We start from the raw sequence: 25,028 nt of genomic DNA on the forward strand, positions 1-25,028 counted from the left end.
ACAAAGGCAGGTCAAAGACGCTTCCCTCCAACCCAAACCAGGAGGGATGGAACTCTTTCTCAGTCTCCCATCAGTCTGTGTCCATAGGAATCCAATGTTGGCCATCTCACATAATGATGTTGGCTTCTCTTCCTTGTCATAGTTACGGTGTTGCTCTGATTCTCACTGCTTGGCGTACAAGCTTTACTGTAAAGGAGCAACAAAGGACTTGTCTTCTAGCTCGAATGGCTGTTGCATAACACAGTAGACACCAGCATCCACTCCAGCTTAAATCAGTTAACTTAGTTTGTCTCAGCCATGAGCTGAGTGAAGTATGAGTATGCATGCCGGTGCCAGCTTTCTCTGGGATTGAATGGAGTCTCCAGGCGTGTCTGTGTGTTCCATTCCCCTTCCTCACTATCTGTGATTCTCTTATGCTGACAAATTGCTGTGCAAATTCAACCTTGAGGTAATTAGCGTGTAGAGACACCTGGGAGCTGCATATCAGGACAGAGCCTTCATTTCTGCTTGCTTATCCAGCGCCAGGCCAAACCATTATATTTGCATGTATTCCACCCTTTCTTAATTAGTCAATGGAGGGATGGAGGAGGAATACACACATCTATCATAATTAGACTCATTCTTAATGAAGTCCTCAGTCCAAGTCCTTGACAGTAGAATGACTCCCTCCTCTCAGATGAAAGGAGAGTGTGTACAGTATGGGTGTTGTGCTCTGTTCAGTGCTTTCATCCCAAGACACAGACATTAATGCCTGTTAAGTTCATGAGAATATGCCCCCTGTCCAATTCCCCAGTGAGATGGCTGAATGGGCGCTCTCACATTGAACACCATTAATCCTTTAATTCCACCCTTTTGCCTAACAACAGTACGTTCCTCCAGAGTCCAGACACACTCATTTTATTTTATTTTACCTTTTATTTAACTAAGCAAGTCAGTTAAGAACAAATTCTTATTTACAATGACGGCCTAGGAACAGTGGGTTAACTGCCTTGTTCAGGGGCAGAACGACAGATTTTTACCTTGTCAGCTCAGGGATTTGATCTAGACACCTTTCGGTTACTGGCCCAACGCTCTAACCACTAGGTTACCTGGCGCCCTGCACTACCATTAGGAAAACTATCAGGACTGTGTGTTGGATGAATCATCCATGTCTTTTTATATAATTCATTGGTGTTCTCTGCTAGGCCTCATCTGGCCACAGTGTCTGTCTGTTCCAGGAAGTGCGCTCTGCTCTCCGAGGTGAATTTATACCCAGCCAATCATTCATCAGCAGAATGAACCCAGTGTTGCCTCTGCTCTGCTCTTCCCTCCCATCCACATTGTGCCTGGCTGTGTCTCTGGGTCTCACGGGGCTCTGCGGTCCGGAGAGGGTGGATGTAAACACAGTGGCAGGGACGGATGGGTAGGAGTGTTATCAGAGGACACACGCTCTCCCTCTCTCTTCACAACCTTCTCCTGTCTCTCTCCTCTCTCTACCTCTCTCTACCTCTCTCTCTCTCCCCTCTTTTTCATTATTTTTTCTCTTGCTCCTCTTCTCTCCATCTTTCCTTCTCTCCCTCCTTGTGGAGCTGTTATTTGCTTTCCTAAATTAGATTAATGGCAGCTGGATAGTCGCTCACTGTCCCGTTAGATAAAGAGCCATTTCAGGAAATTTGCCTTCAGGTTCCTGAGGCCAGATGCAAATGCACTGGTGATGGTAATAAAAGTGTGTGTGTGTGTGTGTGTGTGACTGCATTGTGCTCAGTCTCTGTCATGGGTTGGTCCTGTACTCAGGGTGTCACGTGTACCACAGAGCTCAATCCACCTGCTTGTTCCCCAATGGGCCCTGAAGCCATTAATCAATGCGGCAACAGGACTGTGTGTATTCTGATCTGAAGTGATGTTAGTGCAGTATAGTTCCACATGGATGCTACTGGTCTCTCCCAGGCACTGTGGACCAGGTAATGGGTTTGTTATGGGGACTCAATGACGATGTCCTTTTAGATGTGAAGTAGTGTGACGGGATACTAGAGGCACATCATCAGTACTGCTGACACTCTGCTGTGGGATTGCCTATTGAGCCCAAAGTGCACCGTAAGCACAAAACCTCAATGAGCCAGCGAGACTGGCTCTTTCCTCTGACACTGACCTGGGGCTATCAAGCCATTTCAACTATATTATACTAAATAATTATCATAACATATCGGCCTATGCTATGTCATACCACATCATATTATATCCAACTCTGAGCATAGGATATGTTTCCTTTACTATCCAGGCCTGATAGTCGTTGGTAGTTGTTGATAGATGGATTGGCAGGCAGGGTGGTTTATGCTGCTGACCAGTGAGAGGACAGACCGGCTGTTCTGTACTCTGTGTGTCACTGTGTGACAGGTTGCACATGGCTCTATGCCTGCCTGCCTTTCTGCCAGCTTGTATCACAGCACAAGAATGTCCTCCGACACTGGTCAGGGAGTGAACCGCTCCAGGCTCTACTCTGGTCAACCGTTGAACCACACCGACACTGAGGCTGAGGAACTAAAACTAATAGCTGCAAAACATGAATCTGGTCACTACCTGACCACACAGACTAGACTGACAGACAGAGCTTCTCAGTGTTTCATGGAGTACAAAGTAATCTCAGCCATGGTGAGAAAGTTGTGAGTTGTCATTGTAATGTGCTCTCTCTTGCATGAGCAAAACTCTCATCTTAATTGATTTAAAGGAATAGGGAGGGAGAAGAGGGGGACTGCATGAATCAGACAAAGAGAACTGTCAAAGACCATTGGCCATGGAGTGTAATATGAAACAGACCTGTGTGATGAATGATCTCAGAGGGAAGATGATGAGATTTTCTCATGGATTTAACTCTTATGACATCTTTGGATGATAAGTTGTTTAGGGTGCGATCCTGGCACACACATACACCATACCTGGGCAGAAAATAGTTGTATTTTTTAGTTTAGTTGAAAAAAAACTTTTCTACTACTCGAGGTAGTTGAATATAGTTTATATAGAGTTTCAACTGATATTCAAATACAGGTCTCAGAAAAACATATAATACTTGAAAATATTGTGAATACCTCTCAGAAAACCAAATTAATATTTTAAGGTATTTAAATATAAATAAGTTATTTGATAACCAAAAAATATTTATTTGTGGCTGCCAAATATTTGATGAAGAAACAAACATTAGAGTAGACCACTTTTGCAGCTTTAAAATGATTATCACATAATGAGTAAGACGTAAGGTAGTTCAGTAACACTCGACATCAAGTTCTTTGGAAATTGCTTTATAATTGCATAATAATGGAGTTATTACATAAGTGGAGTAAGGAACAGTCACTCTTCTGTACAGTAGTTACATAAACTAATCAGCTCATTCCTATGCAATTAAAATGCAATTACCAAAGTGTTATGTAACAACATGAAAATAAAAAGTAACAAAATATGTCTATTAAAGATGCACTAACCATAAATCGCTCCGCCATGTTCTGGTTGCTAAAATTCTAATAGTTCACCTAATTTCAGTTTATGTGACAAAACCAGCAAGTGTAGTGTAGAGCCCTCAAACTCAATCTGGACCTCGAAGCCAGTTCCACTGCATTTTTTTCATTGTTCCTCTCTAATCAGGGATTCATTTAGAACTGGGACACCAGGTGTGTGTGCAATTAATTATCAGGTAGAAAAGAAAACCAGCAGGCTCCGGACCTCGTAGGGCAAGAGTTGAGTACCCCTGGTGTAGAGAATCATTGTACCATCTAAACCGCCGTGAAATATCTTGTCCATAACCAAACATATTGTGTTTTCAGCTGTTTGGAGCTGGTGTACAAAACTGAAAGTAAAAGATGCAAAAATTAAACTTAAGAACGGGAAGCATAGAATGGTGCCCATAGAACAGATGTACAGCTTCTTAGACTTACTTTCAATGAGAATGACAGATCCATTTCAATGTGAATTTGGTCGGTCACGCCAAAAAGTTACATACTGCAGCTTTAAGGAAGCTAAATATCTCAAAACTGCCTTCTTGAATCAAATACAGCCAAGGTAGGTGGAACATGATGTTAATTTGTATTCTGAGTAAACTATCCCTTTAGATGGACAAAAAGGTAAAGAAGTTGTTTTTGCTAAGCATCCAACTTGCTGTTTGAAAATGGCTTTGAATTACTCTGCGGTATTTCCAGATGTCATAAAATTAATTGCAGCTTTCAACCTTTTCAGTGGCTTGTAGTTGAGCTTCACAACTTATTTATACCTATCTGTACAAAATATCATTGGTTAATTGGTTTGACTTGATTACTTGGGGCAATGGACATTCAGGAGAATGGACATTTACAAATATAAATGTATTGTGTAGATCAAATATGACTGTCAGATTGGAATAGTACAGCAGATTGTGTGTGTCTGTTCTATTCCTTCTATTTCTATCTTCAACATGCAGTTACAGCCCTGTCATTAGTTGAAGGCAGCCAATCCAATAGTTTCAGAAAAGTAATCACTTCCTGAGATCTGTATTCCAAAATATATTTTTTAAGTAGTTGCTTTCTCAGACCTGTATTAAAATAGTTTTTAAAAAGTATTACTTTTTTGTAAAGTAGTTGTAGTCCCCTCCAAAGTAACTTTGTTCCCCTGGGAAAAATTATTACTTTCCACAAAGCATAGTTAAAATAGTTGTTCCAGGTCTGACACACACACACGGTGAAAAATAAGATCTGTCTATGTACCCTTGAGCAAGGCATTTAACCCTAATTGCTCCCGGAGCGCTGTACAATAGTGACCCTGGCCGTGACCCCACTCCCTGCGGGTGTCTCAGGGGGAGTTGGGATATGAAGAAACACATTTCGATTACACACTTTGTAACAGGACAAATATAAGCCCTCCCCAAAAAATTTATTATTATTACTAACACACACACACACACCTGTCTGTCACAAATGTCTGTTAGCAGGGGAACTCTGTTGCTGGGACAATGAGCCATGGAGGGAATGATAACCCCCCCAAAAAAATGTCCCAGCCCTCATGGAGGTCAACTTCTAATTAGCTAGCAATTATTTATCTATTCTGGAAACACAAAGGCATAATAAGAGTTGTTCATAAAGCCAAGCCACCATATTAAATGTACCCCTGGTTTCATTAACTGATAAGAAAATCCACTGGGATTACTTTCATACTAATTTCTAAAGCACAAATGTGTCGATAATCGTCCGTCTCAATTGAGACCAAGAGAGTCAAATGAGAATAAGGCCTAACCTTTTTAGATTAGGCTATATTGTTTCTGTGAAATCAGTCATATTTTCTGTCTGGGTGTTATTACTGAGTTGGTGTGGGACTTAAGCTCCTTTCACAGATAAATTATTTGGCAGTTAAACAGACTGAACAGTAGTAGCTTTATGTAGGCATATTGTTTGTTTGGGGTTCCTCTTCTGAAAATCCCCTGTCACTCATCGTTACATTAATTGAACGGAAGACTGCTTGGGACCTGGTGGGTCTAATTTGACTATTTGCAAATATGTTTCAATGATCGCCTATTCCTTATTTGAATATACTGTAGGCTTCTGTACGTTTTAGATGCTGTATGTTTTAGATCAGGGTTCCCCAACTGGTGGCCCACGGGAAAAATTTGGCCCGTGGGTGATTTTATTTGTCTCCCCAACTTTTCTAATTGTTGGACATAAAACACTGTAAAAACACCAGCAAATCACATCCAAGTGATTTTAATTTAGGAAATCTATTTCAAAGTATTCCCACGCATAATATAGAGATATACTATGTGGCCAAAAGTAGCCTGCTCGTCAAACATCTAATTCCAAAATCATAGGCATTAATATGAAGTTGGTACCCCCTTTTGCTGCTATAAAACTCTCTTCTGGGAGGCTTTCCACTAGATGTTGGAACATTGCTGTGGGGACTTGTTTCCATTCAGCCACAAGGTCATTAGTAAGGTCAGGCACTGATGTTGGGCAATTAGTCCTGACTTGCAGTCGGCGTTCCAATTCATCCCAAAGGTGTTTGATTGGGTTGAGGTCAGGGCTCTGTGCAGGCAAGTCAGGTTTTTTCACACCGATCTTGACAAACCATTTCTGTATGGACCTCACTTTGTACACGGGGGGCATTGTCATGCTGAAACAGTAAAGGACCTTCCCCAAACTGTTGCCACAATGTTGGAAGCAGAATTGTCTAGAATGTCATTGTATGTTGTTGCGTTAAAATTTCCCTTCACTGGAACTAAGGGGCCTAGCCCGAATCATGTAAAACAGCCCCAGACCATTGTTCCTCCTCCACCAAACTTTACAGTTGGCACTATGCATTCGGGGAGGTAGTGTTCTCCTGGCATCCGCCAAACCCAGATTCGTCCGTCGGACTGCCTGATGGTGAAGAGTGATTCATCACTGCAGAGAACGCGTTTCCACTGCTCCAGAGTCCAATGGCGGCGAGCTTTACACCACTCCAGCCAATACTTGGCATTGCGTATGGTGATGTTAGGCTTGTTTGCGGCTGCTCGGCCATGGAAACCCATTTCATGAAGGTCCCACAAACAGTTATTGTGCTGACATTGTTTCCAGAGGTAGTTTAAAACATTGAAAGTCACTGAGCTCTTCAGTCAGGACATTCTACTGCAAATGTTTGTCTATGGAGATTGCACGGCGGTGTGCTCGATTTTATACACCTGTCAGCAACGGGTGTGGCTGAAATAGCCAAATCCACTAATTTGAAGGGGTGTCCACATACACTACATGTATGTAATCATATACAAATGTAAGCAAGGTTTGAAATGATTATCTTTCAGTTAAATATTATCTCTTTGGGCTTCTTGCAGTCAATTTGCAGCCTACAAATGATTTGTAATTATTGCATTCACAAAGGCAATGCTACACCTGATCAGAGACATGTACATGTTAGCGTAGTTAAGGGAACTATATACCTGCTTTGTGTTTTTGGACAGAGCAGGGCAGCTCACCTTTCTCTGGCTTGGGTTACACAAAGACTGGTGCAGATGGGAGAGAGAGACAAAGAATACGGCATAACAGCCCTTCCGTAGAGAAGGAAAGGTTTTGGAGAATCATATGTGAATTAAAGTCTCTGTATTAGCTAGTGTACTGTTGTTAAATAATCAAATGGGTTTGAACCCAAATCCTCTGATCCCCACTGAGGCCTCCAGCCCACCACCACTCTCCTGTCTGTAGACAGATGTCTCAAAGCAACGACTGTGTTTGGTGTCTGTGACTTTGGGTGGTTGTGGTGTTGGCCTGCTCTTAGCCTCTATCCCGGACCCTTGGCATTCCAGGCATTCCCCTGCTACTTGGAAAAAGTGTGTGTCCCTCTAGCAGGGTATTTATAGTGTTGAGGAGCAGCTGCTTGCCTGTCTGGACAGCCTCCACAACAGATCCACTGTTGACATCAAAGTGGGTGCTTCAAGGTATGGGCTATTTTTAATTCTGCCTCAGTTAGCCTAACGCACCTGTTACGTGATAACTTTGTTAAGGTTATATGTAGGGATGGAATCCCGTCTTTGAAACAAGCACAGCTCCTGGTTTTTCTTTTCATGTGTGGCATTGGCTTCCTTATGCCAGTCTTGTAGAAAATAAAGACATCTGCACAAGGCTGGTAAGGTGCAGGACAAAAGGAAGAAAGCCTTTGGATCTATGCAAATTCAGATGTATTCTATTGTAGCACAATAGATCTAAAATGTGCATGGACCCTGTGGGACGACTTCTTCAGCTTGGAAGAAAATTGCATTTTTGAAAACCACTCAGCTTACCCTGTCTGCCTTCCTCTGAAAGCTGGAGGAAGAATACATCGATTTTTGTTTCCTTAAACCAGTGTCATGATTGCTTGTGGTTCCCCTCCAATGAGAGAAACAAGAATACATCCACAGTACTAAAGGTCATGGAAGAATACAAAATGACTTGTGTTTGTGTCAGCACCTCCTCCCAGGTGGACAGATAGACATCTGTTTTCTCCAACCATATGTCAAGCTTGGTTCTGGTTGCTTAACAACAAGAGAAGCGTCCACATCCACAATATTAGGACCACGATGAAAGAAAACCGTATTAGTTTTGTTTGTGTTCATCTTTCACCTCCTTTCTACCTTAACAATTCATGCTACTTGGCTCCAAGGTCCTCAAGGAATAAGTAACAGAGAGAAGTGTTGACAGAATTTTATATGAACAAAAAATGTATAGTAATCACATCTCTCATATTGAAGAATCTATAAAGCTCACCCCATAGAGATACAGTACAATATTATTCTGTGGCTCACCCAAGGACTTTGTGTTTTTGCAGGGGGACAAGAATGCAGGTTTTGACTTGCTGTACCACAACATGAAGCATGGCCAGATTGCTACCAAGGAACTGGCAGAGTTTGTCCGTGAGAGGTGAGGTGTTGTTTGGGCTGGGCCGTGTGGGAGGGGTGGTACAGTAGTGATGGGATATAGGGGGAGGATGAGATGTTTCTCAATCCGGTTTTTATTTCAATCCATTTGAAAAAGTTAGTTTTCTAAACGTTCATTAAGGTTTTGAAGATTGCCTTTTAAAAGACTGATTCCAATACAGGACACAGGGCCTTGCCGTTTTCTTTCATAGTCACGTCTTTGATGGAGCCGCTCCTCTCCCCTGCCAACCCTGCCCTCTAACCCACACTACTGTGCTGCATTTGGACAGACCAGCACACAGGAGTGTTAACAAACACACACGCTCTCACACAAGACAAGACACAGCCCACGAGACAAGACACAGCCCACGAGACAAGACACAGCCCACGAGACAAGACACAGCCCACGAGACAAGACACAGCCCACGAGACAAGACACAGCCCACGAGACAAGACACAGCCCACGAGACAAGACACAGCCCACGAGACAAGACACAGCCCACGAGACAAGGAGCTCCCTGTCTTACCACACACACATTTGCAGTAGCTGTGTTTTGCATGTTATCTGGGCACTCGGCTCAGGTAAAATGCTCAGTCTGAATAATCCTCCTCCTGGGTTGTTTTCCCTGCAGTCCTCTATTTATTCAATCTCTTAATGAGTCAATTAGCTGGAAGTTGAAGACTCATTGTAGTATTTAAGCCTGGGACTTACAGGGCTTTTCTTACAGGGGGATACAACAACCTGCACTGTCAGACCAATGTCATCATCTTGACTTTTATTCATAAGATCCGAACCACTGCACATTCCCCACAGGTGGGAGGAAATGTGGAGGCAACAAAGTGGCAGTCAGGAAATGAAATGAGCCGTTGTAGAGAATCTGTTTCCCTCAGGACAGACGGAGTAACCTATTGAGCTGATTGATTTCCCACACTCAGCTCTTCTCTCTGGTCTTCTAAAGCTCTCTTGCAATCTGGATGGGGAAGTTCGATTTATCTAAAAGGACAATCTAGGAGTGGTTGATTAGAAATATCAGATATTCAAATTTTCTGTAGGCCTAGCTATCCATCTTCAGGGTGTACTACTTCTCTATATCATAAAAGGGATTTCTCTGTTGCCGGAGGCTTGTGAAACTGCAGCGATTTGTTTTCGATTTGTTTGTTTATTTCTTTGCTCTCTCCTCGTCGAGTTGGGAGGGGGTTGTACCCCCCCCAGAATGTACTGATCTACTTTTTTTCACTTTTTTTTCGCCGAACTACAGATGGTTATTAAAATGTTATGTTCCTCCTGCAAAATGAGACCATTTATTATTCAGATGTGGGTCTGGGCAACATTTACACAGTACGGAAGCTAAATATTTATTTCCCTTTGCCTGGCTGTTTATACTCTATGTTTGCTCTTTATTATTCTCTGTACATAATAATATGATCTATTATGCTAGTAAGATATCAAAGCTTATTTGTCACGTGCGCTGAATACAACAGGTGAAATGCCTTACAGTGAAATGCTTACTTACAGGCTCTAACCAATAGTGCAAAAAAAGGTATTAGGTGAATAATAGGTCGGTAAAGAAATAAAACAACAGTAAAAAGACAGGCTATATACAGTAGTGAGGCTATAAAAGTAGAGAGGCTACATACAGACACTGGTTAATCAGGCTGATTGAGGTAGTATGTACATGTAGATATTGTTAAAGTGACTATGCATATATGATGAACAGAGAGTAGCAGTAGTGTAAAAGAGGGGTTGGCGGGTGGTGGGTGGGACACAATGCAGATAACCCAGTTAGCCACTGTGCAGGAGCACTGGTTGGTCGGCCCAATTGAGGTAGTATGTACATGAATGTATAGTTAAAGTGACTATGCATATATGATAAACAGAGAGTAGCAGCAGCGTAAAAAGAGGGCTTGGGGGGGGGGGGGGGGGGGGGCACACAATGCAAATAGTCCAGGTAGGCATTTGATTACCTGTTCAGGAGTCTTATGGCTTGGGGGTAAAAACTGTTGAGAAGTCTTTTTGTCCTAGACTTGGCACTCCGGTACCGCTTGCCATGCGGTAGTAGAGAGAACAGTCTATGACTGGGGTAGCTGGGGTCTGACGATTTTTAGGGCCTTCCTCTGACACTGCCTGGTGTAGAGGTCCTGGATGGCAGGCAGCTTAACCCCAGTGATGTACTACCCTCTGTAGTGCCTTGCGGTCAGAGGCCGAGCAGTTGCCATACCAGGCAGTGATGCAACCAGTCAGGATGCTCTCGATGTTGCAGCTGTAGAACCTTTTGAGGATCTCAGGACCCATGCCAAATCTTTTTAGTTTCCTGAGGGGGAATAGGCTTTGTCGTGCCCTCTTCATGACTGTTTTGGTGTGTTTGGACAATTCTAGTTTGTTGGTGATGTGGACACCAAGGAACTTGAAGCTCTCAACCTGCTCCACTACAGCCCCGTCGATGAGAATGGGGGCGTGCTCGGTGCTCCTTTTCCTGTAGTCCACAATAATCTCCTTAGTCTTGGTTACGTTGAGGGATAGGTTGTTGTTCTGGCACCACCCGGCCAGGTCTCTGACTTCCTCCCTATAGGCTGTCTCATCGTTGTCGGTGATCAGGCCTACCACTGTTGTGTCGTCTGCAAACTTAATGATGGTGTTGGAGTCATGCCTGGCCATGCAGTCGTGGGTGAACAGGGAGTACAGGAGGGGACTGATTACGCACCCCTGGGGAGCTCCAGTGTTGAGAATCAGCGTGGCAGATGTGTTGCTACCTACCATCACCACCTGGGGGCGGCCCATCAGGAAGTCCAGGATCCAGTTGCAGAGGGAGGTGTTTAGTCCCAGGGATCCTTAGCTTAGTGATGAGCTTTGAAGGTACTATTGTGTTGAACGCTGAGCTGTAGTCAATGAATAGCATTCTCACGTAAGTGTTCCTTTTGTCCAGGTGGGAAAAGGCAGTGTGGAGTGCAATAGAGATCGCATCATCTGTGGATCTGTTTGTGCGGTATGCAAATTGGAGTGGGTCTAGGGTTTCTGGGATAATGGTGTTGATGTGAGCCATTACCAACCTTTCAAAGCACTTCATGGCTACAGACGTGAGTGCTACGGGTCTCTAGTCATTTAGGCAGGTTGCCTTTGTGTTCTTGGTCACAGGGACTATGGTGGTCTGCTTGAAACATGTTGATATTACAGACTTAATCAGGGACATGTTGAAAATGTCAGTGACGACACCTGCCAGTTGGTCAGCACATGCCCGGAGCACACGTCCTGGTAATCCGTCTGGCCCCGCAGCCTTGTGTATGTTGACCTGTTTAAAGGTCTTACTCACGTCGGCTACGGAGAGCGTGATCACACAGTCACCTGGAACAGCTGATGCTCTCATGCATGCCTCAGTGTTGCTTGCCTCGAAGAGAGCATAGAAGTGATTTAGCTCGTCTGGTAGGCTCGTGTCACTGGGCAGCTCGCGGCTGTGCTTCCCTTTGTAGTCTGTAATAGTTTGCAAGCCCTGCCACATAAGACGAGCATCGGAGCCGGTGTAGTATGATTCAATCTTAGCCCTGTATTGACGCTTTGCCTGTTTGAGGGTTCGTCACAGGGCATAGCAGGATTTCTTGTAAGCTTCCGGGTTAGAGTCCTGCACCTTGAAGGGACAGCTCTACCCTTTAGCTCAGTGCGAATGTTGCCTGAAATCCATGGCTTCTGGTTGGGGTATGTACGTACAGTCACTGTGGGGACAACGTCCTCGATATGCAATCGTTTTTCTGTGAGCCAGAAGGGTACGAGTGTAAGTTTAATAGCTCTATCTGCAGTTGGATGCAGGATTTCCAATGCTGAGACTGTGTAGTAGACTATCACTGCCTGGTTTGTTACTGACCAGCCAAGGGTTCATAAGGATTTACTCTTATCTATCTGTGGGTTCTCAGGGCTGCCATCGAGGAAACCTACTCCAAGTCTATGAGCAAAATGGCCAAGATGACAAGCAATGGAAGCCCACTAGGGTGAGTATATTAGATCACTATTGTCATCAACATCTCAGTTTAGAGAGCAGTTTTCTTATCATAATGAAATCAACTGTTCTATATTGGTAGGGTGCCTGGAGGATGTACAGTAGTTTGTCTGCATGATTAGGGTCTATGATTCTCTAGGGTCCATGATTACTGGGTCATAGGTCAGGGATGTGATCTACTCCATCATCCCAGAACTCTCTGCCATCTTCACTTCCTGTGTGTGTTGTTTTGGGATGCGTTGGTTTGTTTAACTCTAGAAATGCACCATGAAGATGGACTTTAATATCATATTACCATTCAAACAAAATGTATGAAGTCACCTCTGTAAATGTATACTGAGTATACAAAACATTAGGAACACCTGATCTTTTCATGACATAAACTGACCAGGTGAATCCAGGTGAAAGCTATGATCCCTTGTTGATGTCACTCCTTAAATCCACTTCAATCAGTGTAGATGAAGGGGAGGAGACAGGTTAAAGAATACATTTTAAGCCTTGAGACAATTGAGACATGGATTGTGTATGTGTGCCATTCAGAGGGTGAATGGGCAAGATTTAAGTGCCTTTGAACAGGGTATGGTAGTAGGTGCCAGGCGCACCGGTCTGAGTGTTTTGATAACTGCAACACTGCTGAGTTGTTCACGCTCAACAGTTTCCTGTGTGTATCAAGAATGGTCCACCACTCAAAGGACATCCAGCCAACTTGACGCAACTGTGGGAAGCATTAGAAGCAGCATGGGCCAGCATCTCTGTGGAACGCTTTCGACACTTTGTAGAGTCCATGCCCCGGCTAATTGACGCTGTTCTAAGGGCAAAGGGGGGTGGAACTCAATATTAGGAAGGTGTTCCTAATGTTTTGTACACTCAGTATATGTTATTATTAGCTAAAAAAAAAACACAAAGTTGGCGTTAGGACTTTATACCGTAGGTGACATACTGCTGTGTGGCCCTCAGGACGTTTGCCCCTATGTGGGATGTGTTCCGGGTGTCATCAGACAAGCTGGCTCTCTGCCACCTTGAGCTGATGCGCAAGATGAACGACCTCATCCGGGACATCAACAAGTATGGTGACGAGCAGGTCAAAGTTCACCGCAAGGTAACATGAGGAAGCCCCTCTTCTCACCATATGTTTCCATGATGATGCCACCTCTATCCCCCCATGAATCACTCACTATATTCTAATCTATAACAGCCAATCTACAATTGTTTAAGAATATGTGCATGGTGTGTTTCTCACAGGCCAAGGAGGAGCAGGTGGGGACCCTGGAGGCTGTTCAGGCGGTTCAGGTCCAGAATGGTCACCTCCAGAAGTCCAGGGAGGGATACCACTCCAAGTGTATTGAGCTGGACAGACTGAGGAAAGAGGGAGCCCCCCAGAAAGAACTGGAGAAGGTCTGTCCACTAGGTGTCATTCTGTATAACTACAGTAGAGCTGTCTTAACTGTTATATAACCACAGGGTGCCTACTGTTTATTAATGAATGGTTGCTGGAAGTTTACTGACTACTAATGGTAGAGAGTCAAACAAGGTTACTATTATAACAGATCATTTGTTCTCACCAGTACAAATAAAGGTTCAACTAATGACTGGATGAAGTCTATAATCATCCTCTCTCCTCTCACTAGGCGGAGCCGAAGTCTATAATCGTCCTCTCTCCTCTCACTAGGCGGAGCTGAAGTCTATAATTGTCCTCTCTCCTCTCACTAGGCGGAGCTGAAGTCTATAATCGTCCTCTCTCCTCTCACTAGGCGGAGCTGAAGTATAATCATCCTCTCCTCTCACTAAGCGGAGCTGAAGTCTATAATCATCCTCTCCTCTCACTAGGCGGAGCTGAAGTCTATAATCATCCTCTCTCTCACTAGGCGGAGCTGAAGTCTATAATCATCCTCTCTCTCACTAGGCGGAGCTGAAGTCTATAATCATCCTCTCTCTCACTAGGCGGAGCTGAAGTCTATAATCATCCTCTCCTCTCACTAGGCGGAGCTGAAGTCTATAATCATCCTCTCCTCTCACTAGGCGGAGCTGAAGTCTATAATCGTCCTCTCTCCTCTCACTAGGCGGAGCTGAAGTCTATAATCGTCCTCTCCTCTCACTAGGCGGAGCTGAAGTCTATAATCGTCCTCTCCTCTCACTAGGCGGAGCTGAAGTCTATAATCGTCCTCTCTCCTCTCACTAAGCGGAGCTGAAGTCTATAATCATCCTCTGCTCTCACTAGGCGGAGCGGAAGTCTATAATCATCCTCTCCTCTCACTAGGCGGAGCTGAAGTCTATAATCGTCCTCTCTCCTCTCACTAGGCGGAGCTGAAGTCTATAATCGTCCTCTCTCCTCTCACTAGGCGGAGCTGAAGTCTATAATCGTCCTCTCTCCTCTCACTAGGCGGAGCTGAAGTCTATAATCATCCTCTCCTCTCACTAGGCGGAGCTGAAGTCTATAATCATACTCTCCTCTCACTAGGCGGAGCTGAAGTCTATAATCGTCCTCTCTCCTCTCACTAGGCGGAGCTGAAGTCTATAATCGTCCTCTCTCCTCTCACTAGGCGGAGCTGAAGTCTATAATCGTCCTCTCTCCTCTCACTAGGCGGAGCTGAAGTCTATAATCGTCCTCTCCTCTCACTAGGCGGAGCTGAAGTCTATAATCATCCTCTCCTCTCACTAGGCGGAGCTGAAGTCTATAATCATCCTCTCTCTCACTAGGCGGAGCTGAAGTCTATAATCATCCTCTCCTCTCACTAGGCGGAGCTGAAGTCTATAATCATCCTCTCCTCTCACTAGGCGGAGCTGAAGTCTATAATCATCCTCTCCTCTCACTAGGCGGAGCTGAAGTCTATAATCATCCTCTCTCTCACTAGGCGGAGCTGAAGTCTATAATCGTCCTCTCTCCTCTCACTAGGCGGAGCTGAAGTCTATAATCATACTCTCCTCTCACTAGGCGGAGCTGAAGTCTATAATCATCCTCTCCTCTCACTAGGCGGAGCTGAAGTCTATAATCGTCCTCTCTCCTCTCACTAAGCGGAGCTGAAGTCTATAATCATCCTCTGCTCTCACTAGGCGGAGCGGAAGTCTATAATCATCCTCTCCTCTCACTAGGCGGAGCTGAAGTCTATAATCGTCCTCTCTCCTCTCACTAGGCGGAGCTGAAGTCTATAATCGTCCTCTCTCCTCTCACTAGGCGGAGCTGAAGTCTATAATCATCCTCTCTCTCACTAGGCGGAGCTGAAGTCTATAATCATCCTCTCCTCTCACTAGGCGGAGCTGAAGTCTATAATCATCCTCTCCTCTCACTAGGCGGAGCTGAAGTCTATAATCATCCTCTCTCTCACTAGGCGGAGCTGAAGTCTATAATCGTCCTCTCCTCTCACTAGGCGGAGCTGAAGTCTATAATCATACTCTCCTCTCACTAGGCGGAGCTGAAGTCTATAATCGTCCTCTCTCCTCTCACTAGGCGGAGCTGAAGTCTATAATCGTCCTCTCTCCTCTCACTAGGCGGAGCTGAAGTCTATAATCGTCCTCTCTCCTCTCACTAGGCGGAGCTGAAGTATAATCATCCTCTCCTCTCACTAAGCGGAGCTGAAGTCTATAATCATCCTCTCCTCTCACTAGGCGGAGCTGAAGTCTATAATCATCCTCTCTCTCACTAGGCGGAGCTGAAGTCTATAATCATCCTCTCTCTCACTAGGCGGAGCTGAAGTCTATAATCATCCTCTCCTCTCACTAGGCGGAGCTGAAGTCTATAATCATCCTCTCCTCTCACTAGGCGGAGCTGAAGTCTATAATCATCCTCTCCTCTCACTAGGCGGAGCTGAAGTCTATAATCATCCTCTCTCTCACTAGGCGGAGCTGAAGTCTATAATCGTCCTCTCTCCTCTCACTAGGCGGAGCTGAAGTCTATAATCATCCTCTCTCTCACTAGGCGGAGCTGAAGTCTATAATCATCCTCTCCTCTCGCTAGGCGGAGCTGAAGTCTATAATCATCCTCTCTCTCGCTAGGCGGAGCTGAAGTCTATAATCATCCTCTCCTCTCGCTAGGCGGAGCTGAAGTCTATAATCATCCTCTCTCCTCTCGCTAGGCGGAGCTGAAGTCTATAATCATCCTCTCTCCTCTCACTAGGCGGAGCTGAAGTCTATAATCATCCTCTCTCCTCTCACTAGGCGGAGCTGAAGTCTATAATCATCCTCTCTCCTCTCACTAGGCGGAGCTGAAGTCTATAATCATCCTCTCTCCTCTCACTAGGCGGAGCTGAAGTCTATAATCATTCTCTCCTCTCACTAGGCGGAGCTGAAGTCTAAGAAAGCTGCAGAGTTGTTTGCTGTGTGCATAGAGAAGTACAACCGCGTGGGAGGAGACTTCGAGCAGAAGATGAGCGAATCAGCTCAGGTCAGTCAGTTCACTGGTCCTGGGGCGGGTTAGACAGACTCCCTGGAGGAACCAGACATGTTATATCACTGTGGCCCAATCCTGGGGTTCCCTTAAGTTAACATAAACCCCTTTTATTCACAATGAACACATCTCCATGGCTACCTGCAGTTTCCAAGGAAACCCTTAAAAAGCCCGATGAGCGTTGCTATATTTGGGTATGAAATGATGACTGGAATCCTGGTGACCAATTACCTGTTAATAGCTACAATGGGAGATCTGGCCCTAATTATGAGTGGGGTAGAGAGAGCTCAGTGTGGCTTCATGAAGACTACAGCCCAGAACATGACAGGGAGAAATGACCTGTTCTTTCAAGCCATTACTCTAGCCCACATGCTGTGTTGTGATTAGCACCTGGTTATTATCTGGGATGGGAACTATTATGGATTGCGCCTGGTTCTGTTCTTTTAAAGTTGCCATGGCTGATAAATGCCTTTGGTTTTTGTGTCTTGGGTTCTTTGGGTTTCAGTTCTTACTACTTAACGGCATTTTGCGGTGGTTTGTGGGTATTTTGAGTAGCGTTTTGGTGTGCTTTGGGGTAGTTTGCTGTAATTAGGACCCATCTTGGTGTCTGAACACTGTTGTGTTCCCATCCTGTGTACAGAAGTTCCAGGACATTGAGGAGACCCACCTGAGGCAGATGAAACAGCTTATCAAGGGATACTCTCACTCCATAGAGGACACCCACGTCCAGGTGGGACAGGTAGGTCACCCAGACACTGACCCAGGAGGCCACAGTCTGGCTGGAGGGATTTAACTGCCCTCTCTGAGGGGTTGTCCTGCTATAGTCAAACTTCACATCCACAACACACACACTCCAAAGCCCTCTCTCTCAGGCATGCTTCTTCTCTCTTGAGCTGCTCTTGTCAGACTGTAAGGAACCCCTCTCTCCTCTGTTCAGGTCAATGAGGAGTTCAAACAGAACGTGGAGAACATCGGTATAGATAACCTCATCCAGAGGTTTGCAGAGCAGAAGGGCACAGGGAAGGACAGACCAGGTACACTACACAAACACCATAAACGGATGGTTTGATCCCAGCGTGTGTGCGTGTGTGTCCCATTTGTCCTCACTGTGGTATATCCCTATGTGTGGCAGCCCTGGTGGGGTTTGAGGAGTACCTGACAGCTTCAGTACCTGAGGGGAGTAAGAAGAGTCGAGGAAAAGCCTTCAGGATTCCTGGACTGGGCAAGAGGGACAAAGAGCCAGACTCAACGTGAGCACACACACACACACACGGATGATAAATCCCAATTCCCCTCACTTTCTTTTGTCAGCTTCATCTGGGATATTATCTTGTCACTTACATTCACCTACGTGTTGCTTTTTGCAGGGATTCGGCTGTGACGGAGACACCAGTGAGTGTATGCTAATTCACACTTGTACACAGTGGCACGAAAACCATCAAGTCAATGTCAGTTCTTCCATTATCAGTTCTACATCTGTGGTGGTTTAAACAGCACATCACGTTGCCCCCTGCCAACTTACTGACAGACAGATGGATGTGTGTGTGTGTCACCGTGTGCATTTGTGCGTGTGTATGAGCAAGGGGGAGTAATCATATGTGTGACAATGACGTGTCTGGCAGTGTTGGGTTACTTTGCCTATTTTTATCCTTCTGAGAAGGGGCTTTTGAGGTTGGGTCGAGATCAGTGGGCTGCCAGGACTATTTTAACAGACAAGTGTCACATGGAGGGGGGGTCGCACCACCTCTTACCCAGGTCGTAGTCTTCACACACTGCCCATGAAGTGATATAACACTTCTGATGATAGCATCACTCAGTCTGGATTGAGGTTTGTTATTAAGCATATCAAACACTAGGATAAAGTATTTATGTTTGTGTCTGACATTGCTGGGTATTCTCTATTCTGCACACAGAACTCTCCCCTGGAGGTGGATGAGGAGGGGTTTGTCATCCGAGCCGACGTCAATCAGAATGATATCCTTTCCAGGCAGTGACACTGACTATCAGATGAGAGGCTATCTCTCTGCTATATTGTTGTAATATTTGTCTTTGACAGACCTCTTTATCTTCATATTGAAAACAAGGCTTCCTGCCACTGTAAGAGAGTATTATATCTTCATAAAGCACTCTAGACGTCTCCTATTAGATGAATAGAACATTAGCTAGTTCTCCCAGGCACCTGGCGGGTAGGAGCGTTGGGCCAGTAACCGAAAGGTTGCTGGATCGACTCCCCGAGCTGACAACATAAACATGTGTTGTGCTGTCCCTGAGCAAGGCAGTTAACCCACTGTTCCTGGGCGCTGATAACGTGGATGTCGATTAAGGCAGCCGCCCCCCCCACACATTCATTTTAATGCATTCAGTTGTACAACTGACTAGGTATCCCCGTTTCCCTTTCCCTAAGGGACATTTAAATGGACTTAAATGCCCTCTCTGTCCTTAGTCCAACTCCAGTCCATTATGAGGCTGGGGCAATGGGGGCCATGATAGCAGGCTACCTCCCTCTGTTGTCATTCTGTCACTCTCCTCAGCACAGCACAGTTGTTACACTCATTAGGTATTTTATGTAACGGCCAAATATACTGACACTAGATCTGTCTCTCTCAGGCACTCACTGAGAGCACATGCCTGCGAGCAAACCGACACTAACACACGTGCGTGCAGATGAGCATGTAATAACAGGAAGGAGATGGAGATAAGGTCAGATGGAGGTGCAGGATGTTGTGGTTGGCTGTTTTATACGCTGTCACCTCTGGCGCACTCTGGCTCTGTGTTTGTCACAGCAGTCCTATAGTCTCTAGTCTACATGGATTCATTCTCTGGCCCCAGAGGGTATTAATAAAGCCATATAGGATTATCGTCAACAAAATGCTTGAGTGAAAACATTTTTGCAATAAAGCTCAAGCACGCCTACATGAAGATTATCCACTGCTTTCTAAACTCATAGATGAGGTATCTGTATAATACAGGACAATGGAAACCCTGACACTCCCGAAGTTGTCCTAGGCAAGCTGCATTAGGCCATCTTCCCTCCATTCAAGCCTCTATCTCAGGTCACTGCTCCTTAACCCAGCTCTCTGTCCGTACGCTGCTCGACGGAGAAGGAGAACGACTTCTACTCCAGCGACTCTGACTTTGACGACGAAGAGCCCAAGAAGTTCCACATCCAGATCCGTCCGGTGGGCAGCAGCAACTTTGCTGCTACAGAGATGGAGCTGAAGGCCACCATGGGGGCACTCACACTGCCCCCCAACAGAGGGGTACGATGGGAAAAGAGAAGGGGGAAGGAGGGAGTACAGGACCAAAGGGGAGGCATGGATGGGGTGAAATGTGTCACTTATTTTCATGTGGTGGTATCAGAAGTCGGATGAAAAAGATAAGCTCAGAAATGCTTATCTGTGTATTATGCCATGTTGGTTTTTCCTGGTAATTATCCCTCCATGTTGTTGTAACAACAGCAGGATAGAAGCATGCTTAATTGTTTAGATGCTTCCAGACAGTGTAATTAACAACTCTGCTCTCCCTCTGTTCCAGGTGTCAGTGAAACGTCATCGCTCCAGTAAGTTCCATTTAACTTCTGGTTAAAAATAGTTTGATTTCTGTCTGTCTCTGTCTGTGTTGTACGCATGCACACATTTATGTGTATATATGTGGGCGCACTAGTGCGTTCTCTGAATCCTTGTCCTCTCCACAGGAAACAGCAGTACTACAGGCCGTTCAGAGGGGGAGGGAGAGGGCGCCCCCCACAGGGGTAAGTGGAGTTAGCACTCTCGCCACACCACTGGTTTTGCAGCATCAGTACTTTATAATTTCACCACAATGTATTCTATCAGTGTTGAAAGGTCATAAACATCCATTTCATATGGTATTCATGCACAAGGATACTATTACCCAATCTTTAATGTTACTACCAGTCTGAAGTGATGTTGTGAATGTGATTTACTGTATTGCTTCTGGCTAGGCTTAGCAGTGCCTATCCGTCCAGTAATAAATCCTAGAGGTGGCTGACCTTGGCTGAAAGACGCTGTCTATTTGTCCCACTTTGGTTTGTCTGGAACATGGTTTATTAGTGGGGGAATAGCAGACGGTGATGCTACAGTAGGAGGCTATTAGTGGAGGAGATGGAATAAAGCAGGGGGAATGAGCAGACATGATTAACGATGAGTGCCTTGATTAAAACAGTAGCATAAAGCGCTGGGCTGATGCTGCTTAGAGAACTGGTCTAATGGCTGGTATGTATCATTATGGAAGATAATGGGCATTCCCTTATGGCTCTGCCCTCCATAAGCACTCTAGTTAATCACATCTCCCCCTGATTGGGACTGATTGGGGAGCAGTCACGAATTAAACTTCACGTGTGTGTGTGTGTGTGTGTGTGTGTGTGTGTGTGTGTGTGTGTGTGTGTGTGTGTGTGTGTGTGTGTGTGTGTGTGTGTGTGTGTGTGTGTGTGTGTGTGTGTGTGTGTGTGTGTGTGTGTGTGTGAACTTTGCAGAGGGAGAGCAGGACGGCCTACGCAATTCCATCTCCAGTCCGGATCACAGCAGGTGAGTGAATGTCAGTCTCGTCTCTCCTCTCTCTGACGTGCATGGCTGTAGCTGTGAGCAGCAGGGAGATGGAGAGTGATGCTGTGGGAGAGGAAGCCAGCCCGAGATCTGATGATAGTGCTGCATCACTCTGTCAAATCCTGACATTATCTCTGGCTATGCTTTTATTGGCTCCTGGTAATGCATAATCTCCCTCTCTCATTCCTTCTCTCTCACCCACCCTCTAGGTTGAGTTCTACTGCGTCAGGCTCAGACAACCTCTTTGGACCTCCTCTGGAGTCGGCCTTTAAGTCCAAAAGCTTTGCTGGTAGAGAACAGCTACCGAGAGCAGAGAGTGTCTTTGGTGCATCTGAATGTAAATATGGTTAATATGATATATACTAATAATATATATTATTGATGAAAATTAGGGACAGAAGTTTTTCCCCATCACATAGTCAGTAAAACACCTGTCCCTATGTATGCATGTATGATACATACTGTTTTAGGTAGAATGATTGTCTGCCCTTGTTCTCTCCAGATGCTGCCTTCTCCACTGACTCCTCCTCTCCTGAAAACGTAGAGGACTCTGGGCTGGACTCACCTTCCCAACAGCCCCTGGGCCCCTCCCCTGAGACAGCTGGTTGGGCAGCGTGGCCATCGGCAGGTCAGAGTAAAGAACCAGCAGGACTGGGCAGGCCAGCAGACCCCTTCCTTACTGCCTTTAGAGACCCCTCCCCAGGACGCAGCCCCCACCCCCCCCAGGACGACCCAGCCAGTGTCTGGGCAGCTGCTCATCGGTCCCCCCGCCCCCCTCCAGACATGGACCTCTCAGCCCTCCGCTTCCCGGTCTTCTCCCAGTCCCTGGTCCCTCCAGAGCTGGACCCGGCTCTGTGGAGGTGTAAACACATCCCTCCTGAAGACCCCTTCCTGGCTGCCTTTGAGAGGACCGTCGTCACCCAGGAGACCCTGCCCCCCCCTGACGCCTGGGCCCCCCCACCTCCGCGCCCCTCCAGAGACGGGAGGGGGATAGAGGTACAGAGCGACCCCTTTTCCAGTGACAGTAAAACCCTCCCCACCACCTCCTTTTGCAAGGACATGGACCGGAAACGGGACCGTAGCGTCCTGCCCCCAGAATCACCTGACGACCCATTCGCCATCACTATGATTGGCAGCCCCACCCACCAGTCAGCCCTGGCTGCCGCGACAGGGGTCCTGACCCACAGTGTCAGCAGTAGTAGGTTGACCCACAACGCCAAATCCCTCCCCTTATCCCAGACGAAAAAGGAGCTGGTCCACTGGAACTCTGTCCACAACCCCTTCAGTGAGGGGACCTCGGCTGGGTCTCTGGCCCTGGGTGGAGTGGTCAATGAGGGAGGGAGGAAGCAGCACGAGCCATGCAGTGAAAGCGAGCCACGCAGGAGCGGCCTGCCTCTCACACTGCATTCTGGGCCACAGGAGGACCTGTGCTTCTCTACTGACAAAGACCAGAAGTGTCTGGATCTGAACGCACCACAGCAATCCTGCAACATGGGCTCAAACAAAGGTACAAATGTTACACACTACACTACTGGGCTCAAATGTCTATGCACTAGCTATATTTTGGGATTGTATTTTTTTTATTTCCCAAAATATATTTCACACTATTCAAAACGCCACACAGTCTTTTAGTCAACTTCCTCTTGTTTTACAGGTTGTAATATTGGTAATTTCCCTCTCCTTCCTCTCCAGGTTCAAGGCATAGCTTCAGGCAGCACAGTGCAGAGCTGCTGGTGGCAGCCCCCCCCAGACCAGTGGTGGCAGCCCCCCCCAGACCAGCCAGAGCCAAGAGGTCCTCAGGCAGACTGAGTGGCTGTGAGAGAGTGAGTGTCCTCAGGGAGATCACCCTGACTATAGCAGCTCAGGTCTGGTCTCACTCAGACCTGTGGCTTTTGCAGCTATAAGTCTGACAAGCAAGGCTAGAACAGTGGTCCTGTTCATTCTTCCAAACATGAATGATGACTGTAGAAAAAAAGGTTACAACTAAAATATGTTTCTGATTGAGCTGAGCAGAGAAAATGTTCTGTGAAGAGGGTATGTTCTGAACGATGACATTCTCCACACATCCTCTCTGGTTCCTCCACACTGTAACCCTTATGTATCCCTGTTGTCTCAGTCCAGGTCAGTGTGCTCATCTCCTCTGCCGGACCCCAGCCTGGACTTCACCTCATCCTCCTCCTCCAGCTCTAGTGAGTGGGGGGCCCAGACCCATGCCACCAGCCCTGCTAGAGGTGGGCAGCCCTCACCCCTCTCACACCTGCACAAAGACCACACACGCCTACACAGTTAGTCTAAACACCAATTTTCATACCAATATTTCAAAGATACCCAATAGCATAAAGCACTTATGAATAAGGACATTGTGCCTTGAACTTGTCTTAGACATGGCTATTTTCCCCACAGTGCATCTGTCTCGCGGGCCGAGCCCAATCTCCCTGAGCACCCAGGAGTCCTGGCCTGTGGCTGCAGCCATCACAGAATACATCAACGCTTACTTCAAAGGTGGACAGCATAACCGGTCAGTATACATAAGCCCTCTGTACACCAGATCCAATGTTATTACCTTTTATACACAGACCTGCTGAAGGCGAAGCGTGTGCGCATCTCTCTTCTCTTCTCCAGCTGTCTGGTGAAGATCACAGGAGATCTCACCATGTCTTTTCCTGCTGGAATAACTTGTATCTTCACTGCTAACCCAAACACCCCAGTCCTCAGCTTTCGCTTGGTCAACATCTCCCGGGTTGACCACTTTCTGCCCAATCAGAAGCTGCTCTACAGGTAGATGAATATGTGCTATGGGATTGGTTGTGGGGTTATGATATATAGACATATTGCGGAAATGGTAGGATATGTCTCATTCTCCTGAGTGTGTTATTCTCCACAGTGACCCCTCTCAGAGTGACCCAGACACCAGGGACTTCTGGTTCAACATGCAGGCACTGAACCTTTACCTGCAGAGAGAGGCTGAGCTCAACCCTCTGGCCTCCTACTATAACGTGGCCCTACTCAAGTACCAGGTGACTGATGAAGTACAGTGGAACTCTTACCCTCTGTCATCTGACCTTTCAAGTATTCTTCAAGATGCACATTTTCCCCTGTCTTCCAAATGACAGCATTGTCCTAACATCAACAGCCTCTCCCAACTCTGTTCTTCTTTTCGCATTCCTTCCCTCCCTTCTCAGGTGTCGTCCCAGGACCCTGGTCGTGCTCCCCTCCTGTTGTCAGCAGAGTGCCAGCGGAGTGGCACAGTGACCCGTGTGTCCCTGGACTATCACTGCTGCCCGGCCACTGCCCCTTCCACCCAGCTCACTGCTGTGCAGGTGCTACTACCCCTCGACCACACCGCCACAGACCTGCAGTGCCATCCCCCCGCATGCTGGTGAGCAGGGGGAGGTGGGAATGGAAAGAGGGAAGGATAGAGGGAAGTATGAGTGGGAGGAGATATGGAAGGGAGGCAGAGAGATGAAGGGTGGATAAATGGGGAGAACAGGAGAATGGGCGGATGGTAGAAGGTCTGGATACTTTAGACTGGGAGAGAGAGGAAGGATAGTGGACTGGGTGGGCCTCACTGACCCTTTGTCTGCCTTCACAGGAATACTAAGGAACGACGGCTACTGTGGAAGCTACCCAACCTCTCCCCCACCAACCAAAGCAAAGGTTACTGTCTTGTCAACAGTACACCCACACCCATCTCATTTAATGGCCACATATCGGTCATATTCTAGCTATAGAAATGATAGATAAGGAAA

At 46.3% G+C, this 25,028-nt stretch overlaps 1 protein-coding gene across 1 annotated transcript in view; it reads left to right on the forward strand.

Annotated features, from left to right (window-relative positions):
* fcho1 (FCH and mu domain containing endocytic adaptor 1) overlaps nt 1–25,028 on the forward strand; it is a 42,743-nt gene that overhangs the window by 14,922 nt on the left and 2,793 nt on the right. Inside the window, exons 3-25 of the mRNA XM_039002464.1 lie at nt 8,263–8,354; nt 12,254–12,328; nt 13,294–13,435; nt 13,579–13,731; nt 16,610–16,714; nt 17,358–17,456; nt 17,655–17,751; nt 17,850–17,967; nt 18,085–18,109; nt 18,631–18,691; nt 19,805–19,977; nt 20,252–20,276; nt 20,412–20,468; nt 21,210–21,261; nt 21,489–21,616; nt 21,782–22,786; nt 22,972–23,102; nt 23,396–23,510; nt 23,683–23,797; nt 23,902–24,057; nt 24,164–24,296; nt 24,462–24,658; nt 24,872–24,936. Coding sequence (XP_038858392.1) covers nt 8,263–8,354; nt 12,254–12,328; nt 13,294–13,435; nt 13,579–13,731; nt 16,610–16,714; nt 17,358–17,456; nt 17,655–17,751; nt 17,850–17,967; nt 18,085–18,109; nt 18,631–18,691; nt 19,805–19,977; nt 20,252–20,276; nt 20,412–20,468; nt 21,210–21,261; nt 21,489–21,616; nt 21,782–22,786; nt 22,972–23,102; nt 23,396–23,510; nt 23,683–23,797; nt 23,902–24,057; nt 24,164–24,296; nt 24,462–24,658; nt 24,872–24,936 — 3,319 coding nt within the window. The remainder of the gene's footprint in view (nt 1–8,262; nt 8,355–12,253; nt 12,329–13,293; nt 13,436–13,578; nt 13,732–16,609; nt 16,715–17,357; nt 17,457–17,654; nt 17,752–17,849; nt 17,968–18,084; nt 18,110–18,630; nt 18,692–19,804; nt 19,978–20,251; nt 20,277–20,411; nt 20,469–21,209; nt 21,262–21,488; nt 21,617–21,781; nt 22,787–22,971; nt 23,103–23,395; nt 23,511–23,682; nt 23,798–23,901; nt 24,058–24,163; nt 24,297–24,461; nt 24,659–24,871; nt 24,937–25,028) is intronic.

Source organism: Salvelinus namaycush, chromosome 10, assembly GCF_016432855.1.
Source record: "Salvelinus namaycush isolate Seneca chromosome 10, SaNama_1.0, whole genome shotgun sequence".
Taxonomy (NCBI): Eukaryota; Metazoa; Chordata; class Actinopteri; order Salmoniformes; family Salmonidae; genus Salvelinus; species Salvelinus namaycush.